Source organism: Acinonyx jubatus, chromosome F2, assembly GCF_027475565.1.
Source record: "Acinonyx jubatus isolate Ajub_Pintada_27869175 chromosome F2, VMU_Ajub_asm_v1.0, whole genome shotgun sequence".
Classification (NCBI taxonomy): domain Eukaryota; kingdom Metazoa; phylum Chordata; class Mammalia; order Carnivora; family Felidae; genus Acinonyx; species Acinonyx jubatus.
In genome coordinates, this window is record NC_069394.1 from 42373692 (window position 1) to 42390563 (window position 16872).

At 35.7% G+C, this 16872-nt stretch overlaps 1 protein-coding gene across 6 annotated transcripts in view; it reads right to left on the reverse strand.

The window, feature by feature from the left end:
- TMEM67 (transmembrane protein 67) overlaps positions 1–16872 on the reverse strand; it is a 71478-nt gene that overhangs the window by 38015 nt on the left and 16591 nt on the right. For all 6 annotated transcript variants that reach the window (XR_001430230.3, XR_008292742.1, XM_053208471.1 and 3 more), the window contains 7 exons: positions 16104–16197; positions 9488–9587; positions 7716–7785; positions 7542–7616; positions 2093–2155; positions 531–682; positions 302–410 (listed from right to left, as the gene is read on the reverse strand). Coding sequence is in view for 4 of the 6 variants with exons in the window: in XM_053208471.1 (XP_053064446.1) it covers positions 302–410; positions 531–682; positions 2093–2155; positions 7542–7616; positions 7716–7785; positions 9488–9587; positions 16104–16197 (663 nt within the window). In the remaining 2 variants the exon portion in view is untranslated. The remainder of the gene's footprint in view (positions 1–301; positions 411–530; positions 683–2092; positions 2156–7541; positions 7617–7715; positions 7786–9487; positions 9588–16103; positions 16198–16872) is intronic.

Below are 16872 nucleotides of genomic sequence, written 5' to 3' on the forward strand. Positions count from 1 at the left end.
GTTCTTAAAAATGTAGAGACAGAGAAGGACAGAGTTTGTTTGGCATTTGGTGATGAAAACTACTTTCCCAGTCCTACACGTACTACTTACTGCCACAACCACATAATTCAGACGTATCCATAAACTCAGTAAGGCTGCTAAACTCTATATTGTTTAATTTCTATGAACAGCTGATATTTTGGTTTAGTTTAGTAATTAAATTTTTAGAAAAAAACCTAAGGAAGCAAGAATTATGACTAATTATAAATTTTAAATTATAAATCAAAATACAGTTGTTCTCTAATAATCCAATAACTTATACCTGGTTTTCCCCTTTAAAACTGAAATTTGTAGGAAGAGGTATGGTACTGAGTACTTGAGGTGCTAATCCTAGCTGGTCTCCATAGAAGAGCCATGGAAGATTCCGTCTCCTACAAATAATTACAATTGTTTTAGTAACACGGTACCAATATATCTTATTACTAATATTTGTGAAAGTAACTGCATTGAATTTGGTCAAAATGACAGTTCATCAATCAGGGTATCTTTACCAAAATGAAATAGAATGAACAGTGCGCAGTCCAGTATTTTCAAAGATAAACTGAAATAGTCGGCATGCATCAAAAGTGACAGAGTCATAAGAATTCATGTTCATCACACACATATTTCCGAGAGCTTGGCAAGATGTTAGATTGGCATACACCTACGAGAGAACCATGTAAAGGTAACCAGGCAAAGAAATGTAACATGGACTTTAATACTTTAAGCAAAAGCTGATATAAAAATTATGTTTGTACCTAGTCTACAAATTCTTTTTGGCGGTATTCTTTTGCTCTTTAATATCTTTCCTCTATTTTAAGTAGAAAAGAACTTTCCACTTGAATAATGTGTACATTTTAATTGTAAATTACAGGTGAACATATGAAGATGAGCAGTTGAAAAAAGAACTAACTAAAAACATAGCAGGACATTTAAAAAATTATTAGGTAAAATAATTATATTTGAAAGAATACTATTTGTTGAGTTTGCCACTCAAACTTCTCAGTTTCCCTATCAGAAAGAGGCAGCTCTATTTTTTACAGTTGATTCAAGTCAAACATTTCAGTGATCTTCTTTCTCTCCCTTCCCATACCCATACCCAGCTCATCAGTAAATCCTATTGCCTCAATCTTCACAGTGTATCTAGAAGCTGAACTTCTCTCAGACCTAGGCTACCACTCTTGTTCATGGGTCCGCCATCTCCCACTTGGGTTACTGTAATACTCTCCCGACTGGCCTCCCTGCTTCTGTCTTGCTTCAGCAAAATCTATTCTCCATGCTAGTGATCCTTTCAAAATCTGAAGTTCAGTCATTATCTTCCTTTGCACAAAATCCTTCTAATCCCCCTTGCAATAAACTCTAGGTCCTTACTGTAGCCACTCCCTTCATCTCCAAATTCACCTCTCCACTTGCCCTTACTTACTTACCCTGCTCTAGCCACTCTAGCCTCCTTCCTGTTTCTTAAACATGAACACATCAGAAAACTGCTTTGGAATCTGTGTACTTGCTGTGGTCTCTACTTAGAACACTCTTTCCCTGGATATTTACACTCTCACTTCCTTCAGGACTCAGTTCAAATATCACTCACAGAGATATGTATCCCAACCACCCTGTATAAAATAGTACCCCTTCCATTCTCTATGCTCTTTATCCTGATTTATTTGTCTTATAGCACTTAGCACCAACTGCATTTACTTAGAATATAATTCCATGGGGGATTTTTTTCCTGTCTTTTTCTGAAATACATAACCTGATTTGAGAACAGGGCCTGGCACACAGTAGGTCAATAATTAATATTTAAGAAATGACAGTATGAATCACTTTCCTCTAACACTCCATTCTAGCTGAACAAGCTTGAAGACATTCAATTTGTGTATAATGAAATGTGAAATGAAAAACATTTTCTTTGTGTATTTTCTTTCCACTAGAAATGGCTTATTTTTCTTATAGAATATGACCAAGGAGATATATCTAGAAGATATATCTTAGAAGATTTTTATTATCTGGGGAAAAAATGGTGGTGGGACAATTCTGTAAAATGAAATAAAATTATTTAAAAACAACTTAAACTTACCCAACAAGCAGCTGCTGATGACTGCAAATACTTTGCAAACCATTCTGAAGTGAAAGACATGCCCTGCTCACAAAAAGATAAGTTTTAGTTTTAAGTTCAAATGAAGATTCCTTATGTACACTGCTAAGAAAATATTAACATGCATATTTTCCAATGGGAAATGACTACTAGCACTTTCTCAATGTTATTAGGAAATAGTTTTAATGAGGATATAAGAGTTAATTATAACCAAACTCAGTTATCACAAAGAGGGACTGCATTACAAAATCATGTCACTTAGGCAAAAGATAAAAGCAAACAGTGTGTCTATAATCCAAAAAAAACTATTACACTCATTTTACTAATACAAGAAACAAAGAACAAGATGGCAAAAAAAATAAAAGAAAAACTAGGTATTGATTTAGCATTTCACTGCCAACACATGCTGATTTAGGATTATTATACTGTATTAAATTTGCAAGTAATAAAAAAGAAACATTTATGAATGATTTCTAAGCAACAGGAAATTGGGGATATACAGAGTAACTGACATATAAAATCTCTAGAGTGGCGATTCTCAAATAATGATGGGCATCAGAGTCACCTGTGGAATTTCCAAAGAACAGAAAATGCCTGACTGCATTCCAAATCAATCTCCAGGAGACCAAGGCATGCATGTGCTCTGAAAGCTGCAGATATAAATCTCTGGCTAAGAACCACTGCTTTAGAGCTTATCTGCACATCTTGCTAAACAATGACACACTAAGAAACACCATTCGGAGGCATGGACAGAGAGGAGATAAAACCAAATTATATGGAACATGGCATCATAGCTATCAAAAAAATCTGAAGTAAAATTCTAAGTCACTATTTTCATCTCGTCAAGTAGCAATTCTCCCTTTTAAAAATTCTCCCTTTTAAAGAAAAACATCACCTCTGCATACAGGATTGAAGAACACATTAAAAAAAAAAACAACTAGTAAAAATGGAAAGCAAAGACAACAGTGTTTGGAAATTCATGTAAAATAAACCCACAGACAATTCCAGTGACAATGTTAAAGCTACATGATCCTTTCATAAAATACTATCCACACATTTTAACCCAGGGATTTAGAAACACTTGGGACATTTATCATAAGGAAATAATCTCTCTAAAAGGAAAAACATATCTGTGCATAAAATGATTGATAGCAATATTATTAATAACAGAAAACCTAAATATTCAAAGGGGAGTGTTAGGTAATGAGAGTGTTAGGTAACTATTAAAAATTATATTGGTTGAGCCTGGAACATGGTATAGAGAAACCAAGAAGGTGCAAAAAGACTGATGGAGACACGTCAAAATAACATAGGAACTGTCTTAAAGTGAAGCCCGAAGACAATTTGAACTTTGGAAAAAAAAAAAAAAACAGTAAAAAATTATAGCACATTGAATAAAGATTTCATGAGTTCAAAGTGAAAGAAAAAGTATAGAGAGAAAGGAAAGCACTCTTTACAGAAGACTGCTAGCTACTAAATGTAAAGGAAATAATAGAATTGTGAAATTATCTTGAAATGACCGATTTAAAACTTGATTCAGGCAAGGTTGGTTCATCAGTGGCCACTAAAATGGATATTTACAAAGTCGCAAAGTAAAATCTCCGACTGACTTATTAATCACAGTACCTTTACAATGAAGAGAGGTGGCAGATCCCACCGTGACCAGATAATCAAATTTAGCATCACCAGGAACTAGACAACCTAACATGTGCTCTTTGTTATGATGCAATGGATATACACAATACCTACATCATATTCTTGTGAAAAGATGTTTCACTGAATCTAATCATGAGAAAACAATCAGAAAAATCCAGATTGTGGGACACTCTACAAGAGACCTGGCCTGGATTCTGCATTTCAATTCTATAAAAGTCAAAAAAGCAAAAAAACCGCAAACCCACAAAAGCAAAATTCAGCAGGGTCTAGACTAAAGAAAACTAAAAGACTAATTACATTGTGGGATCCTTAAATGAATCCTTGGATTCTTGCCTCCTCTCTCCCTGCACCCACAAAAAGGGAGGCATAAAGGACATTATTGGAACACAGGGTAAATTTAGATATGAACAGTATATCAGATAATTTTATTATCTTCGTTTCTTTGCTGTGAAGCCAGGAAAATCCCCTTGTTCTTAGGGGCTATATAATATGATATTTAGGAGTGAAGTGTCACAAGTCTACAACTTATTTTCAAGTGACTCTGAAAAAAAATGTGTGTGTGTATGCATGCATTTTACATACATACAGAATTATAAAGCAAATGCAGCAAAACATTAATAATTGGTTAACCTAAGTGAAAGATGTATGTATAGTCCTGGTTTTGTACTTTTTTTTAAGTTTATTTATTTTGAGAGAGAGTGCACAAGTGAGCAGGGAAGGGCAGAGAGAGGAAGACAGAGAATCCCAATCAGGCTCCATGCTGACAGCACAGAGCCCAGTGTGGGGTTCGAACCCACGAACTGTGAGAACATGACCTGAGCTGAAATCAAGAGCTGGATGCTCAAAACTGACTGGGCCACCCAGGCACATTCCTGGACTTACATTTTTAACTTTTCTGTAATTTTGAAATTTTCAAAAAAAAAGTTGAGAAAAACACAAAGCCAAGATGCTAGATCACTATTACTATCTTTGGGGACAGACAATGGGAACACACTGACCTGTATATATGGAAACTCTTTACTGATTGGCAGGTACATTCCTAGAGTAGGATTAAATGCTCTCATAAAATTATACAAAATTAATTATGTTTCAATTCTGTATTACCCAAGAGAACACCTGATTTGTAATGTTCTAAGCACACTTTTCCAATTAGGAAGCGTGTACATTATCAAGTCAATGTAAGTATTTTAGTCTAGCTGGCAATTAATATATATAAACTAATAAACATGCATTTTGCTTTATCCACCATCTAGTCTCTTGTGGGTTTAATTATTTTGTACTGGTCCCCTAGGTCCTGACTGACTACAAGTGCACTGCTAAAACTGAGTTCTTATGTCAGCCAGGCTGAGGACTGGGCCAAAATAGTCATATAATCTTAACTATATTTGTTTACATGCCTCATAACTTAAGCTACACAGAACCTGTCTCAACATTAGTTATAAAATGACTTAAAAATCAAGGTTTCCAAACTTGTCCTTAGGAAAGCATCAGTGTTCAAGATTGATAATGTTTAAATGAAATGTATTAACTGAATCAACTTAACTTTAAGAATGGAATTGATTTTCCCTGTCCATCTTTTCTTAACAGAGTCTGCAACAGATCTATTGCAAAGTGGTGTGAAGAAGGATGGGGAGATGGTATGGAAGAGAGCAGTATGGTTGGAAGACTATAACACTGAGCAAATGAGTAAACTGAAGATGAGACCCAGATTTCGCACTGCTGGAGACGGTACTTAAAATCTGTCAAAAGGAGAGTTAGAAGGAATGCTGAGGTACTGCTTTGGAATTGAAAGTATCAGTGGGAACTCATTTACTTCAATACATATACAAAATAAATAGTTACAGATGTGTGTATGTATATAGGTATCTGCCTCCTAGAAGGGCATACTCCATGTGGTAATCTTGGTTTCTAATTATTATCTTCCAGAAATTCTAAAGAAATGGCTGATCCCAGGGCTGAGGTAGGAAAAGTACAAGATAAGCTTGGAAATCTTTTGTTCCAGAAAGGAAGGAAATGCTCAAAGAATGATGGAGATATATCAAAAAGACACAGGAAACAAACTGAAGAAGCTTCTACTAGCTAAATCTAGGACAATTTGAGGATCAAAACAAATAATGCATGTACTGGATTATAACCAACTGAATAAAACAGGAACCCACTAATCTATACCTATGTTAATAAACAAATATATAAATGAAAATAAGGAAAAATTCTTTCTTATAGTAGAATGTCAATTAATAAATGAAGAAGGAATGATGGAAATATTTGGCAACCATACTAGTAGTGGTTGATAAAGGCAAACATCACTTTATTGTTGTCTAACTTACTGTTAGGGTTGGCGAAGACAAAGTGCAATCTTGGAAATTCTCTTTACAAAGTACTAACCTATTATAAAGGGAAAAATGGTACCCTTATAGTAGACATGGTGACTTTATGGCGTGTGATCAAAGTTAAAATCACCAGTAGTGGGACAAATGGACACTGTGTGCCCTCTGTTATAATACGTTGACATCTTTTTTGTGGTTTCCTGCCAAGCATGTCCTGATTATGAGGAAAAACTGGCTGGATCCAGGTTGAGGGTCATCCTATAGACTGTAAAGCCTGTAACCTTCAAAGCTGTTGAGTTCATGAAAGACAGCGAAAGACTAAGGACCTATTTCAGATCAGAGGAGACTAAAAGAGGCATGACTTCTAAATGACTGGTGATCTGACACCAAAGAGAAAAAAGAGGCGTTGTTGGTACTTTTGGCAAAATTATTTTAAAAAGGCAAAAAGAAAACAAATGGAAAAATGAAAATTAAAGGCCTGCAAGTTTGACAATGGTATACAGAAGGTCACTATAACCTGAGACTGGGAACACTCCAGAAGACACACCTCTTATTCCAAATGAGGCAATTTGGGGTGATCTCAGAGCTCCGTATTTGTACCCCAATATTAGCATTTATTTTGTTGGCTTGCAAATGCATGGTACTTGCCTATCACTCCCACAAGACCATATTGGAGAACAGGGATTTTTGCTTTATTCCTTAAGAGCCCAGATACCACCTTCATCATGGCTGTCCTATCCCTTCTAATGACTCTCATTCATCTAAGGATAATTTGAGCAACCGGGTCCTCACCTGCCTGCCACAAGCTCTGCTGCCATACTGGGTATTTTATTTTCAGTGCCTATTATTCAGTGCTATTATTATTATGTCCAATGTACAGACAGTAAAACTGAAGTTTAGAAATATCAAGTAAGTCCAAGGATATAAAACTAATGACTGGCAACCTAGGGTTCAAGTCTAGAGTCTCTGGTGCTCTTAACAAATAATGCTTCATTCCTTACAGGATCTATATAGGACCTTTCCAGCTTAAACGTTCGGAGATTCACTGAAAAAGTTTGAGCTAAGGTAGAGAAGAGAGTAACTGTTTCTAATTTATTTGTGTTTTGTTTTTTTTTTTTAATTTTTTTTTCAACGTTTTTATTTATTTTTGGGACAGAGAGAGACAGAGCATGAACGGGGGAGGGGCAGAGAGAGAGGGAGACACAGAATCGGAAACAGGCTCCAGGCTCTGAGCCATCAGCCCAGAGCCTGACGCAGGGCTCGAACTCACGGACCGCGAGATCGTGACCTGGCTGAAGCCGGACTTAACTGACTGCGCCACCCAGGCGCCCCAATTTATTTGTGTTTTGAAGTGACTTACACAGAAATATTTCTCATTTTAGCCCCAGACTGATGACCAAAGGAAGTAATGCAACAAGAATGGAACAAAAAAACTGAAACATACTCACAAGTTCTCCATAACGGGCAGATGAAATTACACGTGAAGGAAAATTCACTGTGCTGCTGAAACATAATCCCCCGGTCTTCATAAATAAATAAAAATTAAAAAAAAAAAAAAACAGTTTATGGAAAGGTATAACTTAATTTTAAAATATACACTTCATTAATGTGCTTAGCCTTACTAAAATGTTCGGTTCCGAACACACACAGGACCTGTTGGTATTGACGAATGTTGGCTCACATCGAACACATCTGTCAATATAACAAAAACATTTTAAAATGTTAATGAATTATGCTAGATCTAATTTCATTAAAATCTGTCTTCTTAAATGCTGGATTAGAATAGATTCATTCAACTAAGTAATTACTTATAATAAACTAAACAAATTAAAAAAATTAACACTGATTTGATTATTTTTATACCACTCCTTGTATTACAAAGCAAGGTATAAATAAATAATATTAGCCAATAATAGGAGAATATTCTTTTGAAACTACATGGCGTGTACAGAATAAACAATATTGAATAAAAAAGATGGTTAAGTCACTCAATTAAGAGCCTAACAAACTCACATAAGTAAAACCCAATCTGTTTTCATAGGTAGTTATATCAAATCTACATTCCTTATTTTGCCTCTCACAAAGCAAAAAGGAAACATATACTGAAAAAATGTGTCTATCCCCTGATCAAAGCTGTGACAAACACTTTTAAAGTCTATTTATTATCTTTATTTATTTTAGAAAAATACTTTGTATTTTTCATTAATGTATGATATCCAGGGAGGGAGAGCATCCACCAGACTAGCGGGGACAGTGATGGGTCTGTAGTATTCATTACTCGTAAGATAGAGCAGGTAGGAGGCACTGGGGCATGGCATAGAAGTGGGCTTAAGGCGGTACTGGAGGGGAAGACCTGGGGATCAGCCCAATAGTCAATATTTGGATACTACAATCCATATCAGCATAAGGGAAGAGGTGATCCAATACTAAATACCCCCAGGAGAAGCTACTCAAGTATTTTCTCTTAAACTTGGGAAAAGTCATCATGTAGCTCTCTATAAAAATGTGAAGAATTTGAAATAGGGATACTGTGTTTGAGTTAGAGAGACAGGGCCGTGTGTTTATGTGGTGCACACATATGCACGCACAAAGGGGAAACAGGAAGTGATAAAGAACAGGGCTATTAATCCTATTAATCAGGGTTTCTGGGTCACTATAATTACCATTTATCTATTAACATGCTTTTTTACGTAATATTATTTAAAATTTTTTTTTAATGTTTATTTATTTTTGAGAGAGACAGAAACAGAATGTGAATGGGTTAGGGGCAGAGAGAGAGGGAAACACAAAATCCAAAGCAGGTTCCAGGCTCCGAGCTGTCAGCACAGAGCCTGACGCAGGGCTCAAACCCACGAACCGTGAGATTATGACCTGAGCTGAAGTCGGATGTTCAACCATCTAAGCCACCCAGATGCCCTTATGTAACATTATTTTAAAGCACAGTTCCTGGCACACAGTAAGGATGCTGCAAATAGAAGTTAATATTTATATACTATATATATATTATAGATTATGTACAAATTTCATAATAACAAACAAAAAAAGCACCTTTTATTGAGCACTTACTCTGAAGCACTATGCTAAGAATTCACATACTGATTTCCGAGCTGTGATAACAGCCTAGGAAGTAGGTGGTATATTTCCATTCTAAGGACAAAAAGACTGACTTACTGAGCTAGCCAAGGTCAAACAACTGATAAGAGACTGAACCAAGCTTTGAACCCTAATCAGTCTCATTCTCTGATCTTCAGCTTCTTTATATGTTAACATCTACTTTTATCTTCTTTGGGCTATTATGAGGAACAAGTGATATCATAGGAAGTATTTTTAAAAGGTATAGATTCCATATAAATGTACGATGATATCTAAAGTCAGCACCCAGCACACCACTTACCTGTTTCCTAAAGCATTTGCTACTGTAAAAGAGTTTTCATTTTCGTCACAGAGCTTACAAGTTGCTTGAGACAACAATGTTCCGTTAACATCTCTTTCCACTAAACAATTTAGAAACAAAATTAAGATGTAACTCAAAGTCAACATATAACCTTCTATAAACTTAGTACAGTCCCCTTGTAATTATTATAAATAATCAGGTATATTTAAGATACCTGATTTGTATAAGAGGAATGTCAAATACCACCATAACAAAGTGTAGAAAAGTGAAGCCTTCCTCATTCCCACATAAAAAAATTACAAAAATTAACCTTCCAAATCATAATAATAAATTATTATTTTTTTCTTTATTTTTCGTTTTTGTTACTTCTTACCTGTACGTTCCTGCTACAGCAGGTATGCAGAAACAAGCAATTTCATAGACAGTTGACATGTTTCTACAACTTAAGAGGGTTTTTTGTAGCACCTATTAAAATGTTAAATTCACATATCCTACAACACTACAATTTCATTTTTAGATACCTAACCTACAGAAACACTTGTACATGTGTATAAGGATATTTACTGAGGTAGTTACTTGTTAGAAAACAACCTACATATTTAAAATAGCAAGATGATGGTATATTCATCCTACGAAATACTATGGAGTGGACTAAAAAGAATTACGTAATCTAACAGATCATACTGGTAACTGAAAAAAGTTTGCTCTAGAACAATATTTTTGGTATGAAACATTTATATAATGTGGCTGTAATGTTTATTTTAAAACAGAAAAAAAAAGGTTCTAGAAGGAAACACACACGCAAACGTGTATGTGCACGCACATCAAAATGTTAACAATTACTTTTGGGGCTAAGGGAATTAACAGAGAACCAGCACTGAGAAAAATGGTCAAAGGGCATTACTCCTAATCATAATGTTATCAATAATGCTTTGTCCATAATGTTTTAAGTTTTTGCAAGATAGTAAAAATGAGTTTAACCAAAGTAAAGGTGAATGACTTGTTTCTCCTACAGTCATCCCTATCCCCGTCTCAGTAAATGGCAATGCCACTGGACCATTTACTCAGGCCCTAGTCCTTAGAGTTTCCTCATTTCTTTTCATACTGTATATTAAAAACAATAAAATTAAAGTTAACAAAATAAATCTGCAAATCTTGTTAGCTCCTCCTTTAAAATATATCCAGAAACTGAATTATTCTCTCTACCTCCGCAACTCTACCCCAGGCCAAGGGACATCAATCTATCACCTGGACTTTTATGACAGCTTCCTAACTGGAGTCCTGGTTCTATTCTCTAGGCAGAAGCTAGAGCAAGACTTTTCAAAACTAAGTGTGATGATTTCACTCCCCTGAAAACTTTCTAATGGCCTTCCATCTCACTTGGGGTAATTTCTAAGGTCACTATTACAGCCAAAAGGCCTTACATGATCTGCACACAATCACCCCAACTTTCCAGACCCATCTACTTCTGCTTTCCTCCTCATTTACTTTACCCACATTAGCATATTTGCTGCTCCTTGAAAATGCCAAATATTCTCCCATCTCAGGATCTTTGTACTTGCTATTCCCTCTGTCTAGAACGAGTCCCCTAGTGATCTACATGGCTCTGTCCCGCACTTCCTTCAAATCTTTGCTCAGATGTCACTTTTCCAAAGAGATCTTCCATGATCATCCACGTAATATAACACTTGGCGCTCTCTCTCTCTCTCTCTCTCTCTCTCGCTCTCTCTCTCTCTCCCCCTCCCTCCCTTGTCTTCACAGCACTTACCATGCCCTGGCATATACCATTAATTTGCTTAGAACCTAAGTTGGATTCACCACTGTCTGCCAGCACCTGGCAGGTAGTGCTCAATAAACTCTTTTTTGAATTTGGGAAATTTTAATTTGGAAGGTTTCACATAAAAATTGTGTATTTTTAGCATTTTTTTAAAAATAGGAAAATCTGATTTCATGGGACCCATGTTCCTACATGATGATAACCATTTTCTGGTACTGAACAGGGTACTGCTCAGTAAAAGGTACTGCTTTTTAGCTTCACTGCCGTTCTGTTAAATCAAGTTTTATAATTTTATGTTAAATTTTAATTTTTGTGAACAAATATTTATGATGAAATAAGTATGACAACATATAAATATTTCCAAGGATGTACAGAAACACATAAATACACAAAGCATTCTTGGAAGAACACAAAAGAAACTTAATAGTGGTTACATTAGAGAACTAAGAATAAGAGTGAGGGTGGAAGGGCAAGGACCCTTGGTTTTTATATTTTTCTATACTATTTACATTTCAAACCATATACATGTATTACTTTAATTTTAAAAAGTAAAAATTTTAAGTTGAAAAATATGGATATATCTTTTTAAGTAGTAAATCTACATGTGCTCTTATGGCACTCTCTCCAAAATACACTGCAAATAGACATTCCAAAATATTTGCAATACATTAAAAACTTGGAAAGATAGAGAAAAAATAATTACTTTAGGTTAATTTCTGGGAAATAAAATAGATGGGGAGTGTAGACTTTTATTTCTCATTCTATAGCCTCAAGAATTTTGATATTTTTAATGATAATTATTTTAAAATTATTTTTAAAAAATTATTTACCTGATTATCTGATCATTTTCTTTTTATGTCAGAAATGGGAAGAGTTGAGAGAAGCGGTGCAATAAGTAAGATGTACCCTCTTTCTGTACTCTTCCATTCCTCTCCAACCCCTCTTGCAAATCCACAGAACAAATCAACAGCGAAAGTTCAAGGTGGCTCTAAGGAGCTCATGCCATGGAGAATTTTAAGTACGTAACAGTAGCGTCTAAGATAGTGAAATACTGTTTTCACAGCTGTCACTCAACCTTAAGGGGTCTCTAGGTGTCAGAGCCACCATCTGGCCCCCCGGGCATCTAGCCTCCATTCTCAGCAACCTACTAAAACTGCCACTTCTGTACGAGTGATCTCTGTCAAAAGTTGTTTCAGAAATTCAGTCCATAATGACTTCCTCACAGCATGAATCTATGAACCATCATCACCTTCATCCCCACTTAGAAATCCCAAAGATATTTTGACTTTTCCTTTTTCCTCATCCCTATATTCCTTCACTCATCTAGGTCTACTGTCATCCTTTTAATTTTTCTGGCATCTACTCTTTTGGGTATAATTCCCTCTAGCTCTGGTTCAGGTCCAGTAGCCACATGTCTACAGCACCAGAGCAGCCTCTTCACAGCTCTCCCTACTTCTGCTCTTCCACTCCTTAAATGTGAACTTCATGAAAGCAGGGACTTCGTGCCTGTACACTGTATCCTCTTCACTGCTTTATGCTTCGCGCCCTTGCACAATGGCCAGCGCGTAGTAGGAGCTCAATAAATATTTGTTGAATGAACAAATGCAACAGATTGTTGCCAGATTAATCATCATTCTCCTGTTCAAAGCTTTGAACAAAATGCCTATGCCTACAGAACATCCTACCATTCAAGGCCTTCCGCCATCTGTACCAAAGCACCTTTAAACTCAACAAACTGTTATCCTCCCAATTCCTTTATTTTCAATCTAGATGTTTATGTTTATAATAATACTCTTGCTCACACTGCTCCTTCTGCCTAGATGTTCTCTTTCTTATTACCTTTTGAAATCCCATTAATCCTTTATGGCCCCACGATTACACTGCCTCCTCATGACAACCTTCCTAAACAACCCTGGTTGAAGTGACTTCCTCTTTACAGAGCATTTATTGTTTATAAATGCTCATTTGATGATTTAATATATGTGCCCCTGTGAAAATATTTTGTTGCTATTTTGCTCTGCAAATTACTTTTCCATAGGCATATCCTGCCTTCTAGCTAGATTTTAAATAAATTGATGGCAGAGATTTGTATTTCTTTAAAAAAATAATTTGGGGGCGGGGAGGCTCAGAGGGAGAGAGAGAATCTCAAGCAGGCTCCATGCTCAGTGTGGAGCCTGATGCAGGGCTCGATCCCATAAACTGTGGGATCATGACCTGAGTAGAAACCAAGAGTCGGACACTTAACTGAGCCACCCAGGTACCCCTATAAAATTAATTTTTGAATAGATAATATATAAATAGAATAAAAAAGGCACAAAAAATTTTTAAGTGAAAATTAAGTCTCTTCCATCCTTTTCCCCCCAGATACCGAATTCTCCTCCCTGGAAGCAATACTGTTATCAGTTCCTTGTAAATTCTTCCAGAAATAGGCTGTGCATAAACACATATGCATGTATAATCTTTTTTAGAAAACATAAATGGTAGTTCACCAAACACAGAAAACAGAACTGATAAATAGCAGGTACCAAATAAATATTTGTGGATGAATGAATATAAACTTTATATACCTTGTTTTTTTACTTAATGGATCTTGGATTTGTTTCCACAGCAATAAAGAACTGCATTATTTTTCTATATAATAATCTATATTTTTCTGCATTCTATACCATTGTATGGATGTACCAGAGTTTATTTGACTAATCTCTTAACAAACTTTTACATTGCTTACAATATTTTGTCTTAGGATTAATGTTTCAATAAGAAGCCATGCATACACTTCTTCAGACATATATTTCCCTGCACTGGAATAGGAAATTCCCAGATAAGGGCTAGCTGGGCAATGATCTGCATTTGATAAATACTGTCAAGTTGCTTTCTACAGACGCTGCACAAATTTATAATCCTCCAGTAATATATGAATGACTATTTCCCTGTATCCTTACTTAACCAACTGAGCCACCTGGGCACCCTGAAATTTGTTTTTTTCTTTAGATTCATATTTAATATTTAGATATTTGACCTGAAATTTATTTTTCCTTAAGCAATAAGTTAGAAACCCGACTTAGTATTTTCCAAGTTTCCCCAACACCATTTACTAATCAGTCTTTTCTCCACTGACGTGAAATACTACTTTTATCCCATATCACATTCTGATACAGATTAGATCTATTTTGATTCTCTATCTTAAGTCCCATCCATCAGTATGTGTAACCCATAGACCAGCCATTCATATTATTACAGTAGCTTTAAAATGTACATAGTATCTGAAGGGGTTATTTTCTCTTTCCTTTTTCATAATTGTCTTGGCTTTTCACATTTTCCAGATAAACTTTGGAATTAGTCTCTAAAACAGACAAACAATATTCTGGTAGAATTTATTAAGGTTCTGTTAAATGTATAGACGGGTATTGTGAGAGCTAACATCTTTTTTTTTTTTTTTTAATGGTTTGTTTATGTATGTATGTATGTATTTATTTTTATTGTTTTAAATATTTATTTTTGAGAGACAGAGGGAGAGAGTGTGAGTAGGAGAGGGGCAGAGAGAGAGGAAGACGCAGAATCTGAAGCAGTCTCCAGGCTCTGAGCTCTCAGCAGAGCCCAACATGGGGCTCAAACTCACAAACCGTGAGATCATGACCCGAGCCCAAATCGGACGCTTAACTGACTGAGCCATCCAGGCGCCCCTAATGTTTTGTTTATTTTTGTGAGAGAGAGAGACAGAGAGAGAGAGAGGGAGAGAAGGAGAGAGAGAAGGAGTGGGGGACAGGCAGAGAGAAAGGGAGACAGAGAACCCAAAGCAGGCTCCGCATTGTCAGTGCAAAGCACAACATGGGGCTCAAAACCATGAACCGTGAGATCACAACCTCAGCTGAAATCAAGAGCAGGATGCTCAACCGAGCCACCCGGGGCCCTCTAATATCTTTATAATATTTAATCTTCCCCTCCAAGAACAAGGTATGTATTCCATTTATTAAAGCCAACTTTTGTGTTCTGCAGAAGCATTCTAAGGTTCTTCAATTGATTTATCTTATATATTTCTTCTGAAGTTTATACAGGTGTTTTTTCTTTTTGTTGCTACTGTAGACAAGATCTTTTCTTCATATATTCTAAAGGATTGTTGTTTAGATAGACAAAGTCTACTAATTTTTGGATATTAATTTTTTACCCCAAAACCTTTATTGTTTATGATAATTTTTAGTAATTCTCTTGGGTTTTCTAAACATATAATTAAATCATTAAAAATTAGTTTTTAATGATTTTTACTTCCTTTTTAATTACTCTACCACCTGTTTCTTTCACTTACCTAAGTGCATCTTTATCTGGTTCCTGACAATAGAAATGCTTATACTTTCTCCCTATTAGGCACCATGTTGACTTTTGAGTTGAAACATATATACTTTATCATATTAAGGAAGTATCCATCTTACCATCTAATTGTACATTGTTAAGACTTTTTTTTTTAAACAGGTAGGACTTTTTATTCTCTTCTCAATGCCTGCTGTTGACTTAAACATCATTAAATTCTGGGCAATAAAAAATACTGTTCACCAAGGTATTTCCATTAATGTCCTTATCAAAAATAACATAAGTGGGGGTGCCTGGGTGGCTTAGTCAAAGTGTCCAATTCTTGATTTCGGCTCAGGTCACAATCTTGCAGTTTGTGAGATCAAGCCCTGCATCAGCCTTTGCACTGAGTGTGGAGCCTCCTTGAGGTTCTCTTCCTCTCTCTCTCTGCCCCACCCCTGCTCGCATTCTCTCTCTCAAAATAAATAAATATATATTTGTTAAGTAGCGTAAGTGAAGATTCTACTACTTTTTCATAAAGAATCTACTTCTTACCTAAAACATGGCCAGTAGGACAGTGGCATTTTCCTTCTGCAGTTAAACCACCAGGGCAAGAAATGCAATTCCAGCCATCTTCAGTAACACCTTTCTAAATTAAAATAAATCAATAAGTAAATTCTCCTTCTTAATTGATGCTGTGAATTCAAGAAGCCACAGTAGTGTACAATTTGTAGTCAAGATTCAAATAAATCATGCATATATGAGCTACATAAATATTTCTTGGAGAGTTAAACTGTGCTCACTTTCTGAAATTAAGCTATACATTATTACTATGTACAGACTACTGTTAACTCTGGGCAACCGTTGTTTCTTCTTCATGATTTTCAGTTCAAATGAGTCATTTCTTTCAAAGTAATATTGCCATTCAGTTTTTCCATTTACAAAGAAAAAACAACAAAATTCAACAGCATTTAATCAACAGATAGTCAATTAATAGTTTGGTTTTACCTGTTCTAAAATATTCTAATTTTTACTTATTTAAAAAAAAATTTAATGTTTATTATTTTTTAGAGAGAGAGACAAATTATGAGCAGGGGAGAGGCAGAGAGAGGGAGACATAGAATCTGAAGCAGGCTCCAGGCTCCAAGCTATCCACACAGAGCCTGATGTGGGGCTCAAACTCATGAACTATGAGATCATGACCAGAGCCAAAGTCAGATGCTCAACTGACGGAGCCAACCAGGTGCCCCTCTAATTTTTATAATCCAAACATGTTAGCTTTTAAAAATTAAGTTATGATTTAAAATGGGTGAATTTTATAGTG